The sequence below is a fragment of the Chlorocebus sabaeus genome, chromosome 7 (assembly GCF_047675955.1).
Source record: "Chlorocebus sabaeus isolate Y175 chromosome 7, mChlSab1.0.hap1, whole genome shotgun sequence".
In the NCBI taxonomy this organism is placed as follows: domain Eukaryota; kingdom Metazoa; phylum Chordata; class Mammalia; order Primates; family Cercopithecidae; genus Chlorocebus; species Chlorocebus sabaeus.
The window spans coordinates 905,323-926,099 of NC_132910.1; the positions used below are offsets into that span (position 1 = coordinate 905,323).

Sequence of the window (20,777 nt, forward strand, 5' to 3'; positions counted from 1 at the left end):
GTGATGTTGATGCTTCTGGTAGCTAATCATATGTTAAATAGCAAGGTTCTAGACAGAATGGTAACAGACCCCTCTATATCCTTAAATGTAGTTTTTTGACTTATTAGATTGAATGATTTAAAATTGTCATTAGTACAGGTCAAAAATAGTCAAATATTGGCAATTGCATATGGTTTAACCAAGTTAACAACTTATTATACGTGCTCAATATTTTACTTTACTCTGTAGACTTAAGCATACCACTGTTAAAACGTATTGCCAGCTGCCATAAATATATGGTTTGAGTAGTTACTAAAACATGTTAGGAATATTAACAGAAAAGTTAAAAATAAGGATAAACATGAGTACTTTTCTAGCAGGTTTGTGATTCTATAATCTGCAATGGTGTTGCTTATAACAGATTCATCTTCTGACGTCCAAATCACACAGGGGCAGAAATGCACGCCCAAAGGCCCCAGACACGAACTGTATACAGAATTCTATGTTGTCCTGGGCTTTATGAAATGAGAACCAAAATGATGTTTTTCCAAATATGATTACCTTTATCTGTATCTGTCTATTTCTGTAACAGATTTTTTTGGTTTGGTTTGGTTATTTTGGCATGTCAGCTTCTAAATGTTCATCTGCCGAAACCATTCTGTTAGTTTATACCCCAAAACAGAAAGCAGGTCACAAACAGAAGACAGTTACACACATCACAACAATCACTGTTTATTCAGGTGTACTGTGTGGGCTGTGGAAGCTGTGTGTTCAATATTACTCAATTGATCATCCAAACAACAGGATTCAGAAACAGGTTACTGAAAAAATTCTTGCCAAGTTTTCACTGTACACATATGAGTAAGATTTATGAATCTTATAAAACTTGGCTTGGGAAGAGGCAAATGATAAGTAGTAAGGGACATTTTCTCTCACTGAGGTGATTAGCCCCTAGTATTACTAGAAATTCTTTGTGAAGTCAGACAAGCCAAAGTATGGCCCAGGAACATATCATAGGTACGATTCATTCGATATTATCATTCAGTATTTAATCCACCTAACATGTGCCAAGACTCTGATAAATTCTAGACACACGAAAGTGTGTAAAACAGTCTTAGGCATCCATGGGGACAAATAATGATGCTTACAACAAAGTGGGACTCAGTATACTCAGCAGAATTGTAGAACTATAAAGTTATTTCAGCAATTCATTTTTATTTCAAGTATGCTCCAGGCCTGGCACAGTGGCTTACACCTGTAATCCCAACACTTTGGGAGGCCAAAGCAGGCAGATCATTTGAGGTCAGAAGTTCAAGACCAGCCTGACGAACATGATGATACCTGTCTCTGCTAAAAATAGAAAAAATTAGCTGGGTGTGATGGCGCACACCTGTAATCTCAGGTACTGAGGAGGCTGGGGCACAAAAATCACTTGAACCCAAGAGGCGGGAGTTACAGTGAGCTGAGATCAAGCCACTGCACTACAGCCTGGGAACAGATCAAGATTCCGTCTCAAAAAATTTTTAAAAAAAAGTATGCTACAGAAAAATCTATTAATAATATGCAGACACTTCAAATTTAAAGACCTGTCTGTTTGCAAATTCTACCAAAAAAAATCTTTGTTTTAAATATTTTTTTAAACTATCCAGAAATGATCCATCTTGCTTTGGAAATTGAGATTACACTTGCATGGACAGTAGAGGAAGATAACCAGATTGCAGAGTACTCTTTCTCGTTATTGGAAAGCAACTTCAACAAGGTCCCAATTAAATTAGAATCAAGTGATTAGCTTCTATGGTTACGGTGCCTTGAACATCCAAGTATAATCTAGTAACAGAAGGAGATATTAAACTAACAGGTCATGGTTAAGTCAAGTAATTAAAACCCGAAGCAAAGTAGGAGGAAACTTCAGAAGGGTTGTTACATCCTGGAGAACAGTTCTGAAGTACCCTGGAGACCTTTCTAATAACATAGCAACTAACAGTTCATCTAGCAATGAGGTACCTGATAACCGCAGGGTGAACTTCTTTATAATGAGCTTTCTCAGCATACCCTATCCTCTTTAATCACCTACAATATATCCTAAGATGAGATTTTAATAACAGAAATAGGCACTTATTCAACAATACATCACTATGACTATTTTTCTAACTTCCTGGTACAGAATAGAGCCTACTTTTTTATGACTCCAGATTGTGTCATTGATTTATTGGCATGTCAGGACTTCAACGAGTTGGATTTTTTTTTTTTTTTTTTTTTTCTTTTTGAGACCAAGTCTTTCTCTGTTGCCAAGGCTGGAGTGCAGTAGCATGATCTCGGCTCACTGAAACCTCCGCCTCCTGGGTTCAAGTGATTCTCCTGCCTCAGCCCCCCTAGGAGCTGGGACTACAGGTGTGCACCATCACATCTGGCTTTTTTTTTTTTTCCTTTTTTTTAGTAGAGACAGGGTTTCACCATGTTGGCCAGCCTGGCCTCAAACTCCTGACCTCAAGTGACCCACTCGCCTCAGCCTCCCAAAGTGCTGGGATTACAGGCGTGAGCCGCTGCACCTGGTCAGAATTATTTTAAATCAAAGTGCTTGCCCTGTGACCTCAAACAACTCAAGACATTGGTTCTAGCTATGCTGTAGTTTTCCTTTGATTAATATTCACTTATTGCTTATTAAGGAAGATGCAAATGAGCATGCTGTTCCCAGCAGAAAGCATCACACATCAAAGATAGAAAAAATAATCCTCCTTGACTTATAAGCACTAAATAAGAGACAAAGCAGGTAAAGATTCCTTTGTACAGGTTATGCAAATGAATCTTAGTAATGAATGAATAAGCCTGAGGCAAATCAAAACACCAAGGTATGAGGAAATATTTGGGGTAAATTACATGATGCCAAGGCAGGTTATACTTACTGTATCTCACATAATGAACAGTGAGTCCAATGCACACTGCCAGGACGATCAGGGATATGAAGATGACGAGGCCGATAACCCAGGGCTCCCAACAAACTCTTTTCCTAGCCCTCACCACATCTGGCCTAAGGAAGAATGTAAATAGATAGATTATTTCAGAGCATGCAACACATCCACTCCTTAGACAAAACAGATATTTTTGTGGAATAAAGGACATTCATTTGGAGGGTCGTGTACTGTCTGGGTTTAGAGCACACCCTGGTTCCAATCCTGACTCTGACTCCTATTGTTAGGCAAGTAGTTTGACTTTTCTGTGCTTCAGTTTTTCTCATCCATAAAAGGAAGATGCTAATGATAGTACTTATTTCATATGATTATTGTGAGAATTAAATGAAGTACTATATATAAAGTGCTTGTAACAATGCCTGACATGTAGAAAGTGTAATATTAAATGTTAGCTATCACTTGTTGAGCCAGCCACGTACTTGATATAGAGTTAGACACTGCAGGAGCTACAAAAATATTTTAAGCCTTTTCTCTAGCACTTTAGAATCTTAAATATCCTTTTTAAATGTGTTACAGCTTGAAGCATACCAGGTTTCAGATAGAGTTGCTAATTCTATGCTTCTAATTTTCCGATCTATTTCCAAACCAAACTTTGAGGATACCTAGAAGAGACAACCAGAGGCCCCTTCCTAAAGAACCTGAGGTTTTGAGCTAATATTTACCTCTAAGCTTTAATGATGCTACAGGAAATTCTTTTTGCTTGAGATTCCCTCAACTTCTTCTATTTATTCTGCCTTCAAAAATACGTGTAACTGGAAAACATTGATCCACATGATTTTTGTTTGATTGGTAAAATTGTCCCATTGGGTTATAACATTTGGTAGGCAAACTCTAAAGCTAGAAATGTGAAATAATAAGTCAGAGATGACTAAGGAGTTTGAATATGATACTGTTATTTTAGATTTCTTAAGGCATTTATCATGCCAGTGTATGCTATACTTTTTTTTTTTTCTAGAGCACTGTCTGCTATATGAGGACTTGAGGAAAACATGGTATTCTCCTGAAGGAGTACTGGGTGTTGAATCAGAATAAGGAGAATTCTAAGTGCAGCCCTTTCATTAACAGGTCTGCGACTTGGACAAATCATTTAAACTCTGAGCTCAATTTCTCCATATATCAGTAAGGAGCAGGATAACCATTCCGTCTAAAGTGCTTTGGGACCTAGAATTAGATCATGAATGTGTAAACAGCAAAGCATTTCACAATAAATACTTTTTGTTTACAGAAATCAAGAACACTCTGTTTCCTGATGACATAGGATCAAGAAGTGATGATATTATCATGTTGGCCCCTGTCACACCATCATTACATCCTGGCTCTGGCTGGCACAAAATAAAGAGCATTGGCACAGAAGTCAGTGGTATTACCATCGCTACACAACACTGTCCCTGGGAAAGGCACTGAGATGTGGTGGAAGGCTCCAGGGACTCTGCTTGTTCTCCTGCCTTGTTCCTGTGATTTTTCCATGGGTCTGTAACCAGGGAAGCTTTATCTTACTCTCCCCAACCTTTCCCATCTCCAGTTTTCCCTTGAGTAGAATTCCAAACACCTGTTCCTAGAATGGCAATTACTGCAATATAAAAAGACTTCTCCACAATGAGATTACTTTTTATGTGCAACTGTGCCTAAGAAACCCCCAAAACTGACTCCTATTCCTTCATCCCTGAATGCTTGCTATTCATCTATTGCAGAAAAAAGGAGATGAGTATAACAGACATAAGCAAAACTGTTGAGGGGAATACGGGCAGAGGTTTCTCAACTAATATCAAAACATGTCAGATGAAGAATATGAATTTGTGCTTGTAGAAAACATGAAATTATCAAAAATACATGATTACTATGTAGAATTGTGAAATATTAGACACTTTCTATTTGTTCTACAGTAAGTTTTAATCAAGATAAAAATGTAAACAATGCAGCCATTCTATTGATGAGGTAGGTTTCACGTATTAACGTTAAAAAAGTTAATGATAAGTTTTAATTTTAAAAAGTTATAGAACAATATGCATTCCATGTTTCAGTCATTCTAAAAAATAAAACTATATATATATCTGTGCGTAACAAAATATACAGAAGACACAACAATTTTTTTTCAGTAAGAAGCAGAATAACAAATAAGTGAGAAACTTTAATTTTAATTCATAGTTTTGTTTGTTTTATGGTGGATTTTTAAAGAACAAACATTATGACTTTTGAATTAAAAGAAAGTGAGAGAGAGAGACATAGGACATTCTTAAAATATGAAAAAAAATAAGGAAGATTACATATGTATTTTCATGGAATTCACATCACTGCAGTGTCCAAGGTACCACTGTGATTCCTTTTCTGACCCCCACCTTCCCACATTACTCACGACTATTTTAGTGACATGCTCTCCTGGGTGGCTAGAAGACAAAAGGGATAACATGGGACAAAGAAAAAAGAGAATCCATCAAAAATATTTTGAATAAACAATTAAGAGATTATATTTCTGAGTCCTGCCACCAACTCATTTATTACATAGTCTTGTACCCACAGATTCAATGATCTGTCTTAATTTCTCCATATGAAAAACAAGGATAATAAGTCCAGACTCCTCCTAACCTAATGAGCTAGGTAGAGATAAAAATGATAAGGCGGTTTGGTACTTTGAGCTCCCAAGTGGAAAAATCATTGTACAAATAACAAGGATGATAATCATTATCATCATTATTTTAATTATTAGTAATAGTGGTAATGACCACATTACTAAGATGTTTGTCATTTGAAACTTTATTTGTTCTTTTCCCAGTCTGTATAGCATTGTTTTTCAAACTGATTCGCCATATTTGTTTAGCTTTTTTGAAATATAATTGACCCTATTTCTTACTTACTTTTTATTTTCTCAGCAAGTGATTCAATACTGAATTCCTCCAAATTACATGTAAAAGAAAATGTGCTCAAAAAAATAGTAAAGTGAAGGAATAAATTTATTTTACATATCAACAGACATTTGTATAATTAACCTCCTCCTGAACATACATAAACACTTGTCCAGTCATTATTTTCATCCATCAAAACTTATGTGCACCTATTTATGTAAAATCATCTTCAGATAGACAGGTTGAATTCTAATAGCTTTAGTAATATAAAATTGCTTTCTTTATATGATTTTCTTTTCAATCTGGGGACATGTATAATTAGTGACAAGTCAAGTGAATATAACAGTTAAAGTATGCTTATGCTTTTTTTAGCCCAAAATTGCCAGAAAACAAGCAATATGTTTAGATCTGCATTATTATTATCACTTATTAATGTGTCATTTTTAGAATAGTGCTAAAAAGGAAAAGCAGTAGCAACAGCAAAAAGACAAGGGGAAAAAGGTACTAACACAAATAAAGCTAATGGCAAGCACTGGAAAATGACAAGTCAAGGCTCAATGTTTCAAAGAAAAATTCACCAGAACAAGCCTCTTCACAGCAACATCACCCATCAATAGTGGGTCTTTTTTAAAAAAGAAATTATACTTTAAGATCTGGGGTACATGTGCAGAACGTACAGGTTTGTTACATAGGTATGCACGTGCTATGGTGGATTGCTGCACCCATCAACCCGTCGTCTACATTAGGTATTTCTCCTAATGTTATCCCTCCCCTAGTCCCCCACCCACTGACAGGCCCCAGTGTATGGTATCTCCCTCCCTGTGTCCATGTGTTCTCATTGTTTAACTCCCACTTATGAGTGAGAACATGCGGTGTATGGTTTTCTGTTCTTGTGTTAGTTTACTAAGAATGATGGTTTCCAGCTTAATCCATGTCCCTGAAAAAGACATGAACTCATCCATTTTATGGCTGCATAGTTTTCCATGGTATATATGTGCCATGTTTTCTTTATCCAGTCTATCATTGAAAAAGAAAGGAGATGTGTATAACAGACATCATAGATGGGCATCTGGGTTGGTTCCATGTCTTTGCTGTTGTGAACAGTGCCACAATAAACATACGTGTGCATGTGTCTTTATAGTAGCATGATTTATAATCCTTTGGGTATATATCCAGTAATGGGATCGCTGGGTCAAATGGTATTTCTGGTTTTAGATCCTTGAAGAATTGCCACACTGTCTTCCACAATGGTTGAACTAATTTACACTCCCACCAACAGTGTAAAAGCATTCCTATTTCTCCACATCCTCTCCAGCATCTGTTGTTTCCTGACTTTTTAATGATCGCCGTTCTCACTGGCATGAGATGGTATCTCATTGTGCTTTTGATTTGCATTTCTTTAATGGTCAGTGATGATGACCTTTTTTTAATATGTTTGTTGGCTGCATAAATGTCTTCTTTTGAGAAGCATCTGTTCCTATCCTTTGCCTACTTTTCTATGGGATTTTTTTTCTTGTAAATTTAAGTTCTTTGTAGATTCTGCATATTAGCCCTTTGTCAGATAAATAGATTGCAAAATTTTTCTCCCATTCTGTAGGTTGCTTATTCATTCTGATGATAGTTTTTTTTTTTGTTGTGCAGAGGCTCTTTAGTTTAATTAGATCCCGTTTGCCAATTTTGGATTTTGTTTCCATTGCTTTTGGTGTTTTAGTCAAGAAGTCTTTGCCCATGCCTATGTCCTGAATGGTATTGCCTAGGTTTTCTTCTAGAGTTTTTATGGTTTTAGGTCTTACATTTAAGTTTAATCCATCTTGAGTCAATTTTTGTATAAGGTATAAGGAAGAGGTCCACTTTCAGTTTTCTGCATGTGACTAGCCGGTTTTCTCAACACAATTTATTAAATAGGGAATCCTTTCCTCATTGCTTATTTTTATCAGGTTTGTCAAAGATCAGATGGTTGTAGATGTGTGGCATTATTTCGGAGGCCTCTGTTCTGTTCCATTGGTCTATGTATCTGTTTTGGCATATGTTACATATTTGACTGTAGCTTAGCTCACAGGATTGTGCCTGCTTATCCTATCAATAAAAGTATTTGAGATATGTTTTACATTGTGAAAAACCCATACCAGCAAGCATTAGTGACATCATTAATCTTTCTCACACTTTCTAGAACAAGACTATAAAAATATCCACAGTAGAAATAAAACAGAATATTGTATATATATGTGCATGGATTGTATATTTTCATTGCTGTTTTTTTAAAGAAGAAATACAAGCAAATTACTCCATATAAAATTACAAATAACATATTTCTGTCCTATCCACTGATAGATAAAACACATCTATAAGTATCTAATAGCATCAGCCAGGGCCTTGGGCTGAATTGCAATGTTTGCATTCCCTACCATAATAATTATGCCTAGTTCTCATAGAGAAATTACAAAACCCAAAGTTTAACTATTTCTGTTTAACCAACCATGAAACTTAAGTGATAGTATCTTTCCCCTGCCTTTAAAAGGAGGTTGTGAAGATTGCATATGATATCAACAGACTTTGTTAGATAGGTGTACTACATAAATATTAGTGGCAACTCAACAGTAAGGACTGTCTCTGACCTCCACTGTGGTTGTCATCAAGGTCTTTATTAAGTTTCCAACTAGATATGGTACAGCACAGGTGACTACAAACTGATTTAAGTTGACACTTGACCTGATCTCTAGAAGTTTGCAACTATATACAGATAAGTGGGTTGCAAAAAAATTAAAGATATTATTAAGTAATTAGTTATGGGTTTATAGACTTAAACTAAGCTACTGAAGTTTGAATTCTACTAATATATTTGCTTTCTTTCCTCAAACTCTTTTTAGTTCAAGATAATAAATTGGCATTATCTGAGTCAGCAACTTTATACACAACAATATCCCACAGCAAAGTTAATGCGGGATGCCATTGCAGCCAATCATAGGGAATTCTATGCACTTCAAAGTGTGAAAGAAAAATAAGAATTAACAAACAGTGTGCTGATATCATGGCAAGTGTATCAGAAGAAAAACGATTGAGGAACCTGAGCTAGAGACACTCTTGTGGCTGCTAATAGCTTGAGACTTTCAGAAACTTTTTAAAATTTTAGCTGTCTTCCTACCAAATCTTCCTTTTGACATTGTCTACATGACTCCAAGAAAGTTTGCATGATACAATGGAAGTAACTCTAAACTGGAAAACCAGTAACCTATGTCTTAGTGTTAGTTCAAACAGATGAGAAATCTGAGAGCATATTCCACATCACACGAGTTCCAGCATCCCCTGAGCCCCAACTTTTATGATGTTGAGTGCTCTCCTTTTCTTCACATGTGAAAAAATCAGTGGAAATTTAAATTGATCTAAATGTTCTTCAATTTCCTTCCAAGCTATTGTTCCATGCGTCACATAACACAAAAATGTTAAATACCCTAATTAAAATTCAGCATTTATTAAACAATCAGACTTCAGGTAATTTTTCAAATGCCTCGTTTTTCTGTTGACTACAATGTCGGATAGTTTGAAATAATCTGCAGTCAAACTAGAGACTACAAGTTATTTGAAACGATCTAAGTACCATAGCTGAGAAAGTCAGACTTTGAAAATCATACTTTACTACTTGCATTGAGAAGTTGGTTAAGGAGTATAAAAGTATAGATAGAAGGAATAAGTTCTACTATTCAGTACAGTAGGGAAATTTTAGTTAACAATAACTTGTTGTGTATTTCAAAATAGCTAGAAGAGAACTGTAATATTTCCAACACAAGAAAAGATAAATGTTTCAGGTGATAGACATCCCAGTTACCTTGATTTGATCATTACACATTGCATACAAGCATCAAAATATCACAGATACCCCCAAAATATGTATAACTATTAAACACCAATTTTTTAAAATCTCTAGACCCTGATTAAAATGTGCCTGAATGTGACAGTTGGGCCACATGTTAACACCCTGTTGTGTCCTCCGGCTTGCTGCTTCTTTAGAAAGCACTCTAAACCATACACCAACAATTATTTAGACAATCTAGAAATTTCTACACGTAACAAAATTCTGAATTAATTCAGCAATGAAGAGAAATTGAAAAATCATAGACCCCGTCAATGTTTAAATAATTCTTCCAAAATGAAAAGTGAGTTTTCTTCATTAAAGAATTTTCTGCCCCAGTTACCAACCTAAAATACATGTAAGACTTCAGTTTTAATTTTTGGATGGTACACAAAATTTATGAAATTTTTTATTATATACTTACTTTAACAATTATGTTCTAATATATTGGCATTTAATAATAACATAGTGAAATAAGCTCAGATTCATATTAGAATAAAGTGGGATTTCTGTACAAATTAATGCCATAAAAATTATAAGAAAAGCATTATTTTACCCAAAAGGATAAATACTTTTAGTTACCAATGTCCATGGGTTTAATTCATATCTACATAGTGATGACTACCAAATCTATAACTGCAGCTCAGCTTGGTTGCCTACACTTCAGAACTATATATCCACCAGCCTATCTATGTTCATCACAATGGGCTATACCTCTTACCATTCAAACTTAATACAGTCATACTAGAAACTCCTAGACACCTATCCCAAATATTTATTCTTTCTTTCCTAATAACAGAAACCTTGATCTTTGGTTAGGCACACAGCCACCAGAAAAATCAAATAGTGCCCCTTGTCCATAAGAGTCAGCATACGAATACTTTCTTTCCAATGGAGTATCTACTTTGTTGGCTAGAATCCTAATATGCATTTCATAGTTAGAATACATATGTGCTAGTTGAAGCACAGATTGCCACAGTAGACCAGGATTTGGAAGACACATAATTAAGCATGATAATAGGAGCCTAAATTCCCAATTATTTGTGAACCTCCCTATTAGCTCTTACCTGTCTACCTCCAGAATTGTTGCACATTAAACAGAATAAAATTCCATTTTATGTAATCCCCTGTTACTCTGGGTTTCCTGTTACTCATAACTAAATCCGATACTATCATAATATGCAAAACAGATTGTTGCAATTAAGGTAAATTGCCATTTTCACATAATAATCTTTGGGAAAAAGATGACATGAAGACACATATTTACTAATTCTCTGGCAAATTCTGCATATGTGAAAGATGGTAAATTATTTTAACTTAATTTTCTCTAGCAGCATAATTTTGAGATACAATTAATAATTATAATACTAATATACCAGAAGACCAAGGTTCTGGTCAAGAGCCTCCTTGTAACAAGTTCTATAACTTTAAGCAAATGACTTCCATTTTCTTGTTAGTGGATAAAGACTTTCGCTTAGGCATCAAACAGCTTGGGGTTAGTCCTAACTGCCTCTTACTAGCTAGGTGACTCTAGGAAAGTTACTCACCCTCTCTAAATCTACATTTCCCCACTCACAAATGGAGATACTGATAGGACCTAACTCAGAAGATTCTTCTGAAGATTAAATAAAGTAACACAAGGCAGATGACACCATGCCAGGCACACAGTAAATACCCTACAAAAGTTGGCCATTGCCATTATTTCCTCTTTCATAATGAAAAATTAGTTTTCAGGTGGGTTGAAAAATCCACCCAGATGTCTCACATATGCCTAAGGGAATAAAAGACGGAAAGGTAGAGGAAGCTTCTAGCCTCTATCCCACTCTACCCACAGCAATTCTGCTCCAAACATCAAGGGTCTGCATTAAGCTTCCAGTGCAAAAAGGGATTCAACTAGTAAAGAAAACTTTAAAAAGCATTCATCTTCAAACCCATCCAGTGCAGAGATTTGAATCAGGCAGCTGCCAATTGTCCTATAGTTTAATACAAGAATTCATTACCCTGTTTTTAAAAGGCTAAATGTAGCTTTATTGTTGAATCAAATAATGTATCCCCAAATGCCTAATAATGACTTGAATGTACTATATAATTAAAAGATTAGTTTGAAATATTTTTAAAGTGTTCATTTATTGTCTTTGGTATTTTCTTAATTAGGAAAGTTGAAACCCTAAAATAAAGTAATTTTTTGAAGGCCAAGGTAAGTTATCTGCGCTTCCCCAAGGAAGCACTTCTGATCCCAGAATCATGATCTAGCAGAAGCCAGGACTAGAAAGAACAGGGCTGATGTGAGAACAGATGTGCTCAGATTCCAGCTCTACCAGTCACTTACGCAGAGATTTGGAAGTCTCAGTCTTCCTAATTTTTGGTTTCCCTAGCTGTAAACTCATGGTAATATTAAAATTATCTGATTCTCAGGGTTGTAAAGTACCAAATGAGAAAACATATGTTGACATTATATATGTAGCATATTTATGCCAAATAATATTTTTATTTTTACTATATGTATCCTCCCTAAATTTTACTAACTGTGACCTGACAAGATTTAATGTGAAGTAACTAATTTTAAATGGGCCATATATCTTCGTACAAGTTTAAATGGTAATAGTAATAAAAATAACAATAATATGTCTTGGGTCATGTAGTCACCGGTGTTAATTTAACTCTTCTATTTGATTGTATTGACATCAGTATACAGGTGAAGTGGGAGGACAGACTATCTGTCTTGACTGACTCATTCATTCCTGTGGCCACATGCAAATTATCTCATCTTTGAGCATTTTATTCCCTTCCTTTAGAGAATGCATACAGCAATGCTTCCTATTCACTGGCCTTAGAGGTCTGCTTCAGAGATCATCCATAACAATGTTTCTTGAAAATGTAAATTATTCATCTTTTAAGACAGTAAGTCAGTTAAATCAAAGACGTAAAAGAATCACTTAGGCAGATGAAGGAGGCATTGTGAGGGTGGTATAGCATTGTGATTAAGAGATAGGCTTTGAAGTCAGATAGACCCAGGTTAACTATCAGTTCTGCCTTTTATTATTACCCCTGGGCAAAAAAAAAAAAAAAAAAATATTACCTGTCTCAGTCTCATTTTTCTCATCTGTAAAATGAGTATAATAATATAACCATAGGGTGATATAAAGTTTAAATGCATATGATGTTTTAGGACAGCAGTTGGCAGATAGTACATGTGAAACTAAAGATAGCAATTATTATTTTGTCCCGCACTGACTCACAGTTCAACTTTTTAAAAAGTGCTAAATCTCTCTGTGTCTGCTTTTGCAGTTTCAAAACGGAGATATCATCTGACATCTTCAGATGAAAGGTTGCAAGCTATAATTTAAATATGCCTGTATGGTACTTTGGATCCCCCTAAGATTAGTTCTATCATCTTAGAATTACAATTCTAAAAATATCAGAAATTGCCCAACCACACAGGCCATGTGTGTACCCGGCAGAAGAAGGTTGGGCTTACAGGTTCTGGCACGACTCGGTGTTTCTGCAGCCCATTTTTCTTTCTCAGCCTCTTAAAACCTTCCTTCTCTCAAGTCCAGTCATTTAAAACCTATTAAAACCTGCAAATGTGAAAGCATTCTTCACAATTCTTATCTATTATCTTCAATGAGAGCAGATCCAAAGGAGTGCACTTGAAGAACTTCTCTGTGCAGTTTCTCTAAACTTTAACCCTGATAGAGCCATAAAACAAGCCAGAGAACCCATTTCACCTCCTACCCTTGCAGAAGACCTGCTTCACGACTGTTCAATCTACCTCATTCACAAGCACTAAAACCATCAGGCATGCTTATAAATCTCAGCGCTAATACGGAAACACATGATACTGCTATTTTTCATATTTTTCTGGATTGTTTCTATTTTCTCTTTATGTTGAAGCAATGACATATTTTTGGAGGAAAGCAGAAAACAATGACAGAATAACAAAGATCCATTTAGCAGACAGCTACTGCAGACCAGTGAAGTAGTTCTATGAAATGTTGCTCTAAGATAAACATGATTTTCACAATATAGCAAATGTAATCCTTTTTAGAAAACAGGGATGATGTAGTTAAAGTGCTATACTCTGATCACCTTTGAAACAATGCAGAAAACTTAGGTCACTCCTTATTTAGTTTAAATACAAAGTCGGTTGAATAAGGGCAGGCAGCACATTTTTAAAAATGTTTTTAAAACTTATAAATGAAAGTAAAATTATACCTCCACACTTCTTCCCTCAGCATAAATGTGCATGATTTCATATTAGTCTTTACATCTTCTGGTTTTTTAAATCTATGCACCAACATTTTCTCCATGTGTGGATATGTGTGGGTTTATTTTCTATTCCTCTGTTGCCATCTATTTTCTCTGTAAACTTTCCAAAGATTCTACTTTTAGCTTCCTACACATGGTAGACAATATGTTATAGGGAAAAAGTATAGATTTTAAAATCAGAAAGATCAGGGTTACTTACTAAGAGCCTAGACAATCACAGGTACTTCATCTTTTAAAAGGAATGAAAGCAATAACCACTTCTCAAAACATTACCAAAATTTAATGAAATCGCATTTTATAAAATATACAATATAAAGCAGGTGCTCAACAGATAATTTTCTTCCACACAGGACTTAGTATGCAATGAGAACTTACTAGAATTTGTTATATAGATCAGGGATGATTCTAATTGAAGGAGGAGTATGAGCACATGTTAAATACTCATAGCACAATCATATAGCAACTCTGGGCCTAAGCCTCAAAGGAGTGTCCCTTCAGTATCCCTACTGACTAATGTCACAGGATGACACTGCTAGATTAATTTTATACCAAGGTTTTTCCTGTAAACAAATAGATTTTTAGGATCTAAATAAAGTCATCCTCCTTATCAGACACAAACTAACAAAATGTCTATGTTCTCCCCACTCAGTTTCCCATCCTTGCTGAAATTATCCTCTCTTTCTTAATCATCACCATGTTGCATAAATGAATACTCGTCTCCCTTGAAGGGGAAGGTGACTGGGAGAGAGCACCTCCCATTAAGATGTAATTACACCAATTTAAATAAAACAAAGAATTACTTTTAACAACTGGCTTATTTCATGTATGGTTTAATTTCTTTCAGGCTTACAGGTTTCTTTTTCTTTTTCTATGTCTTTATACTATTAGCGCTTGTCAAACTTTAGGGTAAATAAGAATTACATTGTGTAAATGTTTTAAATATGATTTCCATGTCTCAACCAGAGATTCATTAGAATTTCTGGGATGAGAGTTGGACTTTCCTATTTTTCATAAGCACTGGAATGCAGGGATCTATGGACCAGACTTTGAGAGACAGTGCTTACCCTATTAAGTAAAAACTAAAGTTGTCCATTTTGCCTCATTTGAATATTACTCATTTCACCTTCATCCATCTCAATATGTGTGGATGTGGATGCCTATACATTCAGCCTATTTTTAATTCTTCTCAGTGGTTGCTGATAAATATAGTTAGCATACACCCCTATCAACAATAAGTATATTTAATGGATACTTTCTTCTCTTCCCAAATCTCTTTTCTATAAACTTATGCCTGATAAAATGTTCTTTAACTTTCTGTTGTGTGTTTATAAAATTCACATGTTGATCTCTTCATGCTCAAAGAATAGTCCAAAATAAGAGTTTGGAGAAAATGGAAGTACAAGAAGAATAATGTTTACCCAGTTTAAATATTTTCCTACTTTTAAATTCTAAAAAAAAAAAAAAAAACAAAAAAAAACCTGATTATTATTATTCAGGTAGAGTGAGGGAGGCTATCCGAAATCTGACTGAAAAGGAAGAAGCATGCTATTTAATAAAATTTCCCACCTGTTTCTTACATTCTTTCTGAGTTAAAACCAATGACCCTTAAAAGAAATTGTCTACTAATGTCCTAGGATTTCAATTATCCGTCTTTCTCGACAACACTCCTGTTGGCACATTTACGACAGCAAATGTGAATGATAGACTTAATCCTTTTTCGCTCTAGTACATGCTCTTAACTTTTTATCTCATCTAGACCCACTCAAACATAGATGTGCTTCATCTTTTATACAATCTTCAGATCAGGAAGATGTTTTCGTTTGTTGGTTGGTTGGTTTTGGTTTTTGGTTTTTTCCTTGAGAGATTACTTGCATCTATTCTGCAGTAGGATTTTTAAAAATAGGTACATCTTTTGCTTCAAATTAGAGACTACACTCAGAAAAATTCACTCCAGTATTCCCACATTATACCTCCTCTACACATTTATAACCAAATTCCAAATCACTGACATATACCATAGATAAGGTTTGGAATCTATTTAGTATATTAAGTTTATTGGAAGCTTTCTTGAAGCACTGTTTTCTATAGTAAAGTTAATGAGAAAAAGAGAATAGAACACAAAACCATCATTGGTTGTAAACAAATACTTGCAAAAGGCAGGGAGCCTTGATAAGCCCGACAAAAGTTTTAGTATCTGTAGCTTTCAGTTGCTTCATGGACATGTACAGAAGAGTATTAAGCTTCTAGCTTCTAATAACAAGTATGTAGAACTTTCAACTGATGACAGAACCTGTTTTTCCATGTTAAATGAAGACCACAGATTTCATTCACAGTTTAACATGTTCAAACTCTTCTCAAAGTAAAAACTAATAAAAACTGATATACCAATATGTGAATCAGGTAAATAAATTTTAATCAGAAGATAAAATTATTTTCAAAGACAAAACTAGTACCCCAAAACCTTGTTACTGATTAGTTTCTAACTTTGAAAGAAAACCTCAAAATGATCAAGACTTATCTTTGGAGAAGTTGACTATGGCCAGGCATATCAGTGGATTTATTTTTTAAATCAGGCTATAACAATTTAGTCATATTATTTTCTTCAGTTGTTTCTGATTCTTTCAAAATATCTAGAATTTTTAAATTTTTAACTACTTACAAAATAAACATTTTTATCTGCATTATTTTAGACTTTTTTTCATGTACACCTTCTAAAATACAAGTATTTCTCAATAAGACAAACAAAGCCCAAGCTAAAAATATGTTATATCTTCCTTGAAACATATGGGCAAACTAAAAGACAGCAGTCAAACACCATGTACCTTTACATTGTGTAAAACCCTTCTAAAAGTATACAGAAAAACACTGTGGGATACAAAACAAGAGGACAGGAAACACTAATACAGAAAGAACAGAAATCTTTTTCTTGACATAATTTTATGTAAAATCTCAAAAATATGTTTCTATATTTAAAAAAATAATAAATTGTAGATCTACACATTCCCTGGTGTGGCTCATGCCATTTTAAACTAAAAGTTACCTTAAGACTTCTAGAAAGAAAAAGGGAACTCACCGATACATTGCTGACCAGCAATGAAGACTCCTGTGAAGACTGAGGTCTATATCCAAGTGTGTGCATCCAGCTCTATCAATGACTTTGTGGGCTAAATTGAAGGGAGGAAATAAGTCACTGATGATCTCAACAGAACCAGTCTGACGAGTCTTGGCTGGTATAGTGGGGACTATATGTGACTAGCAGGACAAGGACAAATTTTACAGGGAGCAAGAGGAAAAGATAATTTATAAGCACTTCCTAGGAGTGGCAACTTAAAAACTATTGTCTTAAGATAATTTCTTTTAAGTATTAGTGTAAACCAGATTTTTTAGAAAAGTCAGATGTATAAATTTGGAAAGAAATTTTAAAACTATCTTGCTTGACCTCTTGTTTCCAGAGAATAAACTGAGGTTTAATTAAGTTAAATGACTTGGTCAAAAACCAAAGTTATTAAACTGCCAAGCCAGGACTAACATTCATATTTTTTAAGCTAGCCTGACACATTTTGCATTTGATTATGTACATAATAAAAGTTTCCCTTCGGTTTTAACTATGTTAGCCATTGAAAATACATTAGAGATTAGAAAAGCATTAATATTTTTAAATTATGTGACATCATTCTTCTAGAAGAAGTAGTTAGTTTGCAAATGTCAACCCACACTTGAGACATTCTATTTCTTTCATTATAGTGGAGACAGACATATCAGCTCACACTGAGTCCCTACTGTCTTATTTCTGGGACGTAAATAACATTTTTTTTTAAATGTGTGCTCACATACTATGCAAATATCTGCGTGTTTGTGTTAGCTATAATCTCTAAATTGCTTTCCCTAATCCTCATAAAACAGAGTAGATGTTTCTCCTCTCTGCTTTCATGGTATCATAATATTTACCTCATTATACTAGAATTTTTTATTAATTGTATCTCAACTCCACAAGGTTGGGAATTCTTAACAGACTGAAACCCTGTTCCTAGCATATTCAGGCTCTCAAAAATATACATAGAAAGGATGAGTAGAGGGCGGGGTGCAAATAAAGGAGGAGAAAAAGAGGGAGTATAACCCATTCTAAAAATCACCTTAAAAATGAATAAATATTGTTTAATTTCACTACACATCCATTTAGCCAGCAGCTCACCTAAACAAGATGCAGGAGTTGGAATTCATATAATGTGTGGGATCAGACTGCCAAGAATTGGAATCACTCACCAGCAGTAACCCAAGAAACCTCTGTGCTGGAGCATACTATGCTAGAGGCTAGCAACATATATCCTTTTTATTCTGATCACTAGATCACTTATCCTGAGAACAGCATGGATATTTATTCACTTAAAGTCATTCAATATATAGTATTGGGTTTCTGTATACTCATTTAAAAATTACAATTTAGCCAAAAATAAAGAGGCAACAATTACAGTAAAAACTTCTGGGTTATGAGATTAAGCTGTTCTTATACAGCCTTTAACAACATGAAATCTCTGCCAATGAAAGGTTAATATGGTTTAATAATACTATATTCTATTTTATACTCACATTTTATGAAAATACTGATTATACTCTTGTTTTCAAAGGAAAACAGATTCCTTCTTAGTGTAACTTTGGGCCAAGACTTACCAGACTTATTTTAACAAAATCTCAAGACGTTTTTGTCTTTCACAAAATCAAAATTTCAAATTCAAGTAAATTCTTTATATAGCCCTATGGACCTGTATACTTAAGTTTGTGTATAACCTAGAATTGTAGATGCAAAAAATGAGAGGGCTCTCATGAATTTTTTTAAAACTCTGTGAGTATAAGCTACAATTTGTAGAAAATTAAGAGATTAAGCATAGGTAAATAAATGATAAGTGAATGTCAGACTAAAGATATTAAAAATATGTCTTCCTTGCTATATTGATAGCCTTTGTTCAGTCTGCTCAATGGGCATTGGAGTGTATGTCATCAAATTTTGTGATGTATCTTATACTTTAGTAGAAATTTGAATGGCAAGGAAAGAAGGAATGAAACATTAGGGTCATAATTTTGTCTTCCAAAAGTTCGAAAAACAAAAGTTTGTCTTTCATTCAAATATTTTTGGCTGTTTTTTCTAAAACCATAAATTTTATTCTGCAATACTTTTGTCCTAAACTACAGTTTGAAGAAAATGTTTTCAAAGAGTTACTCTTCTTTTTGTGTGTTGGTCTGTGTTGCCTGTGCCATTCTGTGCCATATCAGGAACAGTCAGGAGAAATATATTTGTGGATTTTAGTCTCTTAGAAATCCACAGTATATATCTTACATTGCATAATAAGTAAAATAGCCATGTGACCACAAACATTTTCATCAGTCAACAAATTATTCTACAGCCGTTTTTACACTTAGCAGAGTCAAAGCCATGAGGCATCTTATGGCCTTAAACTACAGAAGTATATTTCCCAGCTGGCTAGTCATAGATGATTTTTATCATTATTTGAACATCTGCTAGCTTGTACAAATTTCTTTTATACCTGATAATACATAAATGCCTATGTGTAAAAATAATCTGATTAATTTATGGAAGCCCATAAACCTATACTCTGGTTATATTTCCATAATGCTAAGGCAATCCTTTTATTGGTCAGTTTATTGGGATGTACGTTACAGACCGGCCAATATTGTTAAACTAATGAATTAACTAGGTGTCTAGGTAAACACAGCTATTGTCATTTGTGAATCCATTCCCTTCTATCATGTGTTGTTTTGAAGGTACCCATGCACTTTATTTTGTTTAAGCTGAGAAAACAAAGAAGATCGATATAATTAATTCACATTTAGAGAGAAGCTGTCACTACTCTGTCACTGACTCTCCTTTTCCTTGTACTACATTCTTACCCAAAATATTACCTCTCTTCCCTATTCTTCTGTAAGATGTTCTACAACTGATATAAGTGTCTTCACAATGCTGGAAATAATTTTTCTGGGAATTGATGTGAGGATCTGCTAAGCTTTTCAATATATAATGGTCCATATAATAAAAACCAGAGATAAGGTTTTTAGAATTAACTGACAGTAATAATGTTAAAATAATCCTATTATTGTTCAATTTATTGGAATATACAGTATAGCCTGGTTAATGTTATTAAACTAATGAATGAAGATAACACTTACCATTTTGGGGAACATTTTAAGTCTCTCTCTTTTTTTTTTTTTTTTTTTTTTTCAAGTAGTCTTTGAAAAACACCTCAAAGATTAATCAATTTCATGTTAGGAGATCAAGTTTCAGTCGTCTGAACCAACTTTTCCTAGCACATGAACCAAATTTATTTACCCATACTCCATTTCTTTACAAATAGACACTCAGCTAAAATATAAAATATACTGATAAAATAAGGATCAAATTCAAGAAAAAACACAAGTGCAATACATTGTACATATTGTTTAAGATACTTGCTCTGAAGGAGCTGCAAATTTGGCTTTGAACTTGCTGATAGCAAGAATAACAAGGAAAACTTAGGAAGTTTCACAATTCTCATTATTTAAAAGAAAGAAACAAATCAAAAGAGAATTTTGCCTGCCATTAAGTTGAAGGAGAAATTTCTCATATGGAGATGACACTAAGCAATGCATTAAATAATATCAGCAATATTTTTACCAACAAATAGAAGAGAATTTTATAAACTTTCTTATGATAATCAAAGAAGCCTGAGAATAAAACTTTGAAGTTAAAGTTGGTGACAGATTTTTAAAGGAGATATATTTTTGTGGTCAGGTGCATATAATACCAGTGGTCTAGCTTGATCCAAAGGTAGAATTCAAAGTACTTAGAAAAAGGATACAATGTTCCTTAGATAAACTTTCTTA

General features: G+C 34.3%; 1 protein-coding gene across 1 annotated transcript in view; it reads right to left on the reverse strand.

Moving 5' to 3' along the window:
* The window catches only part of LOC103235591 (transmembrane serine protease 11E), a 50,049-nt gene extending 33,014 nt beyond the window's left edge, over positions 1-17,035 (reverse strand). Inside the window, exons 1-2 of the mRNA XM_037989388.2 lie at positions 16,978-17,035; positions 2,883-3,007 (exon numbers count right to left, since the gene is read on the reverse strand). Coding sequence (XP_037845316.1) covers positions 2,883-3,007; positions 16,978-16,985 — 133 coding nt within the window. The 5' untranslated portion in view covers positions 16,986-17,035. The remainder of the gene's footprint in view (positions 1-2,882; positions 3,008-16,977) is intronic.
* Positions 17,036-20,777: the final 3,742 nt, after the last annotated feature.